Below are 9,202 nucleotides of genomic sequence, written 5' to 3'. Positions count from 1 at the left end.
AATAATAAAAGATGAAATTTAATAAAATAAGAAGCAATATATATAGGACATAAAAATATCAATATAATTATCACTGTTTTTACTAATAATATTTACAAGTTTTTTTTGTTTATATAGCACTTTACGTATCATCTGTATCATTTTGCAGGTCTAAATGAGGTATGCAGCCTTTGAGCCCTAAATGCGCCTTTGCCCTAATGAGCCCTCACTCCTATGAGGATTACAGTTACATTATAAGGGTCAGTTTTATCAGAAGTTCTCACAGAACCAACCTTTAGGGGAACCAAGGCCGGTTCGTCTGGGGGAAGGGGGCATCAGAAGAAATTTCAAAAAATCAAAATGACTTTAAGTTTTACAGAAAAAGCAGAATTTCTGACTGAATTGACACGTCATCGATATGACCAATTAGAATAAAAATCGCCTTATAAAACCAAGAAGTCAAAATGTTCACCAAATTCCTTTCCCACCTCCTCCAAAAGCGAGAAGGGAAATATTTTCCTTTTGCAGAAGGACCAAATGGTTCTTATTCAGTCACCACCCAGCTTCTGTTGACTTTTGTTGACTTTATTTAACAAAAACATATACATAAATTTGAAGCATTTGCTGACCATTTTAGAAAAGTTGGACATGATCTGGTGGATAAAATTACTGCTGGAACACATAATCATAGAAAATATTTACCAAATAAAGTAGGTAAGACTATATTTATGTACCCTTTCTGGTTTTCGGAGTACAAAAAAGCTGTTACTAGTTTGAACAATGGATTTTGGGCAGGAAGTGATGGTATATCGACTTCTCTGTTTAATGATTAGCTGGTGTACTTTTTCAGCCGCTTTTATATATTTTTAATTCTTGAAAAAAAAATGGATTTTTCCCTGATTGTCTTAAAGTAGCTAAAATTTTACCTTTGTTTAAAAAAGGTGATAAAGACAACCCAAACAATTATAGGCCTATTACTATTTTATCACCTGTTTCTATAGTTTTTGAAAAGATAATAAAAAGTAGATTTATTTAATTTCTGATAAAGAATAAGTTTTTTTTTCCTAATCAGTTTTGGTTTTTTGAGTGGTAGATCAGAGAAAGCAGTAGCTGCTTTACGTCATTTCTTATCAGAGGCTATGGATGATAGTTATTTGGCGGCAACTATATTTTTTTTACATAAAAAAAGCTTTTGATACAATAGATCATGCAATTCTTTTTGATATGCTGGAAAATACAGGAATCCGTGGAATAGCTCTGGATTTAATGAGATCGTATTTATCTGAAAGAAGTTTTAAAGTCCAAGTTTGCGATGAATCATCTCATATTTTCCCGTTAGAAAATATAGGGGTACCGCAGGGATCTGTATTGGGACCGATACTTTTTTTTATATATGTAAATGATCTTTCAAATTGCATGCCCTCAGGTGATGAGTTACCAATATTGTTTGCGGATGATACAGCAATTAGTTTGAGGGCGGGCAACGAGGAGGACCTACGGTTGTCCTTGGAGACTGTTGCTTTGAATGTAAATTCTTGGTTTCATGATAACCGATTAATACCTAATTTAGAGAAGTAGGAATTTATGTTTTTTGGGAGAAGATCGAGGTCAGTGAAGCGTGTGTCATTTCAAAGTATTAATATTGGAGCTTCCTCCATAAAAAGATTGGATTTATTTAGATATTTAGGTATTTATATTGATTCAACTCTGTCATTTAAAACGCATATTAGTAAACTTAAAGCAACAGTGTCCAGGAATCTCGGTTGTTTGCATAGATTAAAGTTTCTGTTACTATACCAAATCATTAGAACTTTATATTTTTCATTAATTGATAGTTATTTCCAGTATTGTCCGAGAGTTTTGATGCTGACTTTCCCTTCACATTTACGAGGACTCTAAATTGTTCAAAATAAATCAATAAGAAATCTGGACCATGTTTTAGCACACCCTAGGAAGACAGGGGAATTATCTGAAATTAAAACATCTTTCCTATTTCTTGATATTCTGGATTTACAACAAATTTTGCACCTTAATTTGGGCATTTGGTTTTTGAAAATCCAACATAAAGATCATTTTTTCAATAGTAGGAAACTTTTGGTTGAAAATAAACATAGCCATTTATCAAGAGCTAGGATTAAGTTTCTTTTCCCGTTTGTTAAAATTGAGAGATCCAGACTAAGTTTAAGATAGCAACTTCCTCATATTGCGAATAAATATAAGTTATTTGAATTAGTAAGTGAATCACCATCACTATACATATATAAAAAGAAATTGAAAAAGATGGTCCTTTCAGCCTACAGTAGCGGAGATTGATTGTTCTATTGATTTATTTATAAATTTTTAATAAAATCCCATCCCTATCTCCGTGAGTCGATAGTTAAGTTATGTATGTTTTTTTTTTTGTTTTTTTTTTCCCATTTCTTCTTTAAATTTATTTTAAATTTTTGTATGTTCTTATCAAATTTTCTTTTCTTTCTGAAGCTATGTTAGCGGGAAGTGTAATTTTTTCCCCCTATTGTTTGATAAAGGAGACATTACGAGATTCCTCTCTTCTCCTTTGTACAAAATTTATGTATATGTTTTTGTTAAATAAAGTCAACAGCAATGTCCGAATGAACAAAACCCCATCCCTAAAACGCGAAACCAGAACTGAAAAAAAAATAGTTGGCAATCGGAGTAATATCTTTGAAGAACACGTTTGTCCCTGGGATAGATAGTTATTATCTGCGATGATAACCTTTGACATTCCAAGGTAGGTATCCAACTTGACTACTAAATTTTTCGAAATTCTTGTTGACCAAAACAGTACAAGTTTAAAACGATACTTTTGGAAAATAAATTTTATTTTTTTAAATATTTTTGGAAAATTCGCCAGCTACATCGTAATTTTATCATATGAAATTACCCGAATTCCGCTAAAATATGGACAGCAGAATACTAAGTTAAATTTAAAACAACTTGTGTAATTTAAACCCTTCGTTCAAATTTTAAAACCAAAATTAGTTGAAAATATACTAAATTGACTGTTTAAGAGTTATTTGGTGTTTACATGCACATTGCCTAAAATATGTTAAATATCAAAACTAATGCAATCATTTAAAATTTAAGTTATTTAGACTAAGTTTCAAGATGTTCTCCCCCTTGTTTACGATTACAACTACATGTCCTTTGACTTTAAACAAATACAGACGACTTTTAATCCTATTTAATCTACAGCAGAAAAAGTATATTTTAGATTCTAACGCCTGCTCCCCTACCACAGATTTTGTGAAAGGACGCTATTTTCATTTGTAAAATCATTCACATAGCCCCCTCCCCCCAAGGAAAAAAGAAATTTAAACTCGAACAGATTCACTTTTAGCAGCGAAAATATTTACACGTAAATTTATTTGTACATTCCGTTGACGTAAATGCATCCTTCTTCTTCTTCTAATTCACAGCAGGCGGGCTATTCAGTTGGTACTATCCTTTCAATTAATTTACTATTTCTTCTGCTTCTTTTTCGACACAGATGGCTCTACAGATTCTTCCACTTCTTTACGCGGCTGCGCTACAATTTTCCGCTTTCTAATCGTTTCTTTCTCTAAATATCTATCCACTGTGGATTGTACGCGGTTCGGGTCAAAATCCAAGTCCATTCTCACCAATTTCGATCTGAAATGACAACGAAAGACATAAAATACAAGACATTTATTCAGGTAATGTCAATTGGGGGAAAGGCTATTGGTCGCCCCTCCTCCCCGACTTTGAAAACACCTTTTTTTGGTATTTTCATTATAAAATATCTTTTACTTAAAAATGAGAGAAACCAAAAAATCCCCCCCCCCTCCTTTAGAAGAACACACAAGAACAAACAAATAAAAATTGAACTACAGGAACAATAGGTAATACATGGGCGTCAAAAATCAAAACACAATCATAGAGTTATTACCTGAATAAAACTTATTTGGGTACCAATAATCGGGGGGAGGTCAATTGGCCCCTCCTCTTGATTTTGAAAAACACTTTTTTTGTAATCTTCATAGAAAATACTTTTTTCTTTTTGGTATTTTCGTTAAAAGATCGAAGAAACAACAAAATTTTCTGCCCCGTCCTATAGTTTTCCGCTTTCTTATGGTTTCTTTCCCTAAATATCTATCAATAGTGAACTGAACGTGATTCAAACCAAAATACAATTCTATTCATACCAACTTCGATTTACAATGACAACGAGATAAAGATAAAATACAAAAAACTTATCCAGGCAATATCGGGCAATTGACCCCCCCTCCCGGACTTTAAAAAATATCTTTTTAGTATTTTCATTGAAAGATACTTTTTATTTAAAAATAGAAAGTCATATAACTTACCCTTTTATGTTGAAAAACACATTTGCAGGGGGGGGGGGGGGTGTAAAACAAAAACTGTAAAAAAGCATCAAAAATTTGATGATTTGATCAAAATTGTGAAAGAAAAAGCGCAATGAAGTCGCGAAAACACGCGTAATATATAATCAATTACAAATTGACACGTTGAACACAATATGCACACTTTTCAAATGTTTGAGGTAAATACAAATAGATGGAGTTCCGAGTCTGCGATACGTCTACTCCTTTCGATCTCTTTAAGTTCTGCATGAATTTAAGCGTTCTGAGGTTACAGAAGAAAAGGAAAAATTGTTCCTAGACATACTTATATTTAAACAACAACCATGGAATATTCCTCCTGACAATTTTTAGTTAAATTTTAAAGATTGACAGCTTATTTAAAAAAAAAAAACAATTCCGACTTAGATCCCAACTCCGGGTATGAAACAGGAGTCGGTTGTGAAAGTTCAAAAACTAACTTCGGTTTACTCCAGGCGGAGGCAGTTTTAGGGGAGAGACAGACGCGGCACTTGCCGCGGTAAGTGCCGCAGAAATTTTAGGGGTACAAGATTTGGAATAAATAATCTTTAACAGTAAAATCATTTTGTAATTTTTGATATTTCATTTTTATTAAAATAAAGTAGAGGGCACAATAAAACATGAAAATAATCAAAAAATAAAGATAAAGTATAAAATAATTAAATAATAATAGTTAAAATAATTTATGATAATTAAATATAATTTAAATAATATCATAATTTAAATAATATATTAAAAAATAATTTGAATAATAAATTATTAATTAATTTAAATAATTTCGTTAATAAATGAAAATTTTGTGAGAAACAGAATTGGGGAGGAAGGGGAGGGCTAATCGAGATTTTCCTCCGGTCGCATGAGAGGCCAGAACCGCCAATGACTCAAGGTCACAGTACTATTCGCGAAGCCAAATTTTTGTTCGTGTTTTTAACAATTCGTAGATTTGTCTTGTGTTGACCGTATTTTAATTACTATAGTAATTTATATTTTTGACTGAAAGATACCATGTTTTGCCATGCCGACGAAGCTATATTCTATTTCCAATAAATAATTTTTTTATTTTGTCAAATCAAACTTCTGTCAGTTTCTTTTTTGCACTGATTGTCAATTTTTGTCAATATTGAAAAAATATTGTCAATTTTTGCACCTAGAGCGGAGTCAGCAAATGCAGAAAAACGAATGTTTGTTTTATCAAAAGAAATTAGACGATTGTCCAATATTCTAGAGAACTAAGCACGTTTTTCTTTTATTTTTATCTTAAAAAATCTTTTTTTTTTAATCTCTTGATTTTGAAAAAAAATTCTCAGAAGTCTTTTTTTTCATTGAAGACGAACAATATTTTAGCAATTTGATTAGCAAACAAGCTGTATGGATTGTTTTAAATGATCAACCAATTCTTTTTTTAGTTTCAAGGAGTTTTCGATTTTAGACACAAACAATCATTCACAGCTTTCCACTATAGCAAAAATATCTTAACATTCAGTCAGTGTTTTAGCATATCGGTGTCAATCGATGTATCAATTCAACATCGATGTTTAAACAATTTTTAGGGATGCTTAAGTGGCTTGGCCTAACGAGAATAGTTCGGAGACCGCAGAAGCCCTAAAAAAAAACAACAAAATATAAGAAATAAAAACCGATCTTTTTAAGGTCAACAAAAATACTGGACGAACAAGGTGAATATTTAAAGAGGACAACCGCCCTCTTTCAAGACTCCCTTTACTTAACAGCCAAGTTTCTAAAATATATATGAACGATATAAATTCCAAAATACAGTGATTTGATATGCCTGCCAACTATACATATAGTTATGGTTTGGGCACATCTGTACAAAAAAAGGGGGGGGGGCATGGGCACCCATAAGGGGAGGCCCCCCCCCCCTGGCTGAATGATGCTGCCTTATTTTTATATTTTTGTTCTGATATTTCTATTATATAGCATTAAAAGTGCCAATTAGACGAGGTTTGCCCCCCCTGGAATTCAGCTTAAATAATGGACGAACAAAGTGAATATTTCGGGAGGAAAACCACCCACTTTTAAACTCTCTTAAGTTAACAGTCAAGATTGTAAAACGTACACGATTCATATAAATTCCGAATTTTAGTGGTTTGACATGTTTGCCAATTATAAGTATAGTTGAGGTTTAGGCACATCTCCATAAAAGGGGGGAGAGGAAAAGTATCCCTAGATTAGTCCGAACGAAAATACAGGACAAACAAAATGAATGTGTCGGGAGGACAACTGTCCATCTTTAAGACTCCTTTGACTTAACAGTCAAGCTTCTAAAACATGTACGAACGATACAAGCTACAAAATATACAGGTTTGATATGTTTGGCAATTATACGTATATTTTAGGTTTAGACGCATCCAAACACAAGGGGGGAGAGGGGTCTCCCTGGATTAATCCGAAAGCCATCCTTTTCGAAAAATTGAGAAATACTAAATAGCATTGACAGCTTTTTTTCACAACTAACTTAAGTTTCTAGTCTCATTTGCTCCCTAAAGTATTTTATTCGACTCAAATACCTCAATATAATAATTAAATGATTTAGTTAATTTAATAATATAATATATTTATATAATAATTAATTAACTATTAATTAATTAATTTAATTAATTAAGTAAGTAAGTAAAATAATAATTGATTTAGCGTGGAACTTTTATTCAGATAGCTGAAATTATTTGAAGAAAATAAAATTACTTGAAATTATTATTTGAACAATAAAAAATTAAATTGAAATATTTTAATACAAAATCATAACAATAATAAATAATAAAATAACAATAATTAACAAAATAATAATACCGATAATAATAATAACATTTAAAATATATCTAAATGGAATAATAATAATAAAATTTTGAACTAAATTAGTTGTATAGTAAGAATATATTATTTGAAAACAATACCAAAAGAATTATCTAGATAATTAAAATAATTTGAGTTATTTGTTGTTGTTTTGTTACTGCCAAGTATTTTTAGCAAGAGCTAGTTTGTATTTACGTTTGTAATCACACATCTGCAAATTATTTTTATGTAATCACACATCTGCAATTTAATCACACATCACAATTTAATCACACATCTGCAAATTATTTTTATGTAATCACACATCTGAATTTGATCACACATCAAAATTTAATCACACATCACACATCTGCAAATTCTTTTTATTTAATCACACATCTGCAATTTAATCACACATCAAAATTTAATCACACATCACATATCTGCAATTTCTTTTTATGTAATCACACATCTGCAATTTAATCACACATCACAATTTAATCACACATCACACATCTGCAAATTATTTTTACGTAATTACACATCTGCAATTTAATCACACATCAAAATTTAATCACACATCTGCAATTTGATCACACATCAAAATTTAATCACACATCACACATCTGCAATTTCTTTTTATGTAATCACACATCTGCAATTTAATCACACATCACAATTTAATCACACATCACACATCTGCAATTTCTTTTTATGTAATCACACATCTGCAATTTAATCACACATCAAAATTTAATCACACATCACACATCCGTTTGCAATCACACAGCTGCTATTTATTTTTATGTAATCCAGTAAAAATAGATTCAGCAATAAACAAGATATAAAAGAAAAGGTCTTATTAAGGCATGTCCGAACATCCATAAATCAGCTCTCATACAATTCCTGGGGTGCGATTTTTAAAACAGGAATCTTTCCTTTAGATACATTGGAAAAACAGAGCAAACATCCCATGGAACGCCCAAGTTTTGAAAATAAACAAAATTGATCAGTTTTTAAGTAAAGAAATACTATCATCATTCAGCTGAACTAAAATTAGGAGGTACATCTGCAATTGTTCATATAACCCCGATTATGGCTCTATATAACCCCATATCTGGCTCTATATAACCCCGATTCAGGTTCAAATAACCCCGATTCTGGCTCTTTAAAACCCCGAATCTGGCTCTATATAACCCCGATTCTGGTTCATATAACTCCGATTCTGGCTCTATACCGCTGCTCCTGACTCTTATAAACGCAGATGGTGGAGTTACCACCCGGTTGTTCACAGCCCCTTATCATACCCCGTGAAAAGGATAGAAAAAAAACAATACCAGTATTATTAACAATTCTCTACAACACATGAGGTGAATGGAGGTGCGCACGCTCATCCACAACCACAATCCATTCAATCCTTCATTCTTGGCCCCTCCCTTTAAGCTCCAATCCCCTCCAAATCCTTTCTTATTACCACCTCCCACCCCGTTCATGGACCATCCATCCTGTTTTTAAATTTGACCCTAGATGGGATGGTCAAAAAGGATTAAAAAGCATAAAAGGATAAAGGATAATATTAATATATAAAGGATAAAGGATAATATATAAAGAAAAAAGGATAAAAATGATAATATTTTGCAATCTATAATTCTTCATCTGCAGAACGCGTTATAGCAATCTCAATTTTTCTCTTATTATTTCCCTTCTTAGAAAGCATTGAACCATATGATTCGTAATAAATAATGTCTGAGACCATACCGGAAAATAATGACAAAACAAAAAATCGCAAAGAAGAGAGAAACGAGGACAATAACAGTCAGTGAAAATACAGATAAAGTCCAAAGGACAACATACAAAGCAAACCTTAAAATAAACACTGAAACTAAAATAAGGTAAACTAAATACCCTTTTATCGTTACTTCGAAGGGTCTGTATTTTAGTTTCTATGTTTATTTTACGGTTTGGTTTTATATTGTTTTTTGAACTTTTATCTGCATTTTTTTTTTTTTTTGCACTGAGGACGGTTGAGCAGAGGTCTCAACCCAGAT

At 31.8% G+C, this 9,202-nt stretch overlaps 1 protein-coding gene across 1 annotated transcript in view; it reads right to left on the bottom strand.

The window, feature by feature from the left end:
* Positions 1-2,396: 2,396 nt before the first annotated feature.
* LOC148947429 (zinc finger Y-chromosomal protein 1) overlaps positions 2,397-9,202 on the bottom strand; it is a 69,537-nt gene continuing 62,731 nt past the window's right edge. Inside the window, exon 6 of the mRNA XM_089095840.1 lies at positions 2,397-3,633. Coding sequence (XP_088951966.1) covers positions 3,462-3,633 — 172 coding nt within the window. The 3' untranslated portion in view covers positions 2,397-3,461. The remainder of the gene's footprint in view (positions 3,634-9,202) is intronic.

This window comes from Artemia sp. Qi Xiang Cuo, chromosome 10 (assembly GCF_049724085.1).
Source record: "Artemia sp. Qi Xiang Cuo chromosome 10, ASM4972408v1, whole genome shotgun sequence".
NCBI lineage: Eukaryota > Metazoa > Arthropoda > Branchiopoda > Anostraca > Artemiidae > Artemia > Artemia sp. Qi Xiang Cuo.
Note: the sequence above shows the minus strand (reverse complement) of the source record. Positions and strands in the feature narration are given on the sequence as shown.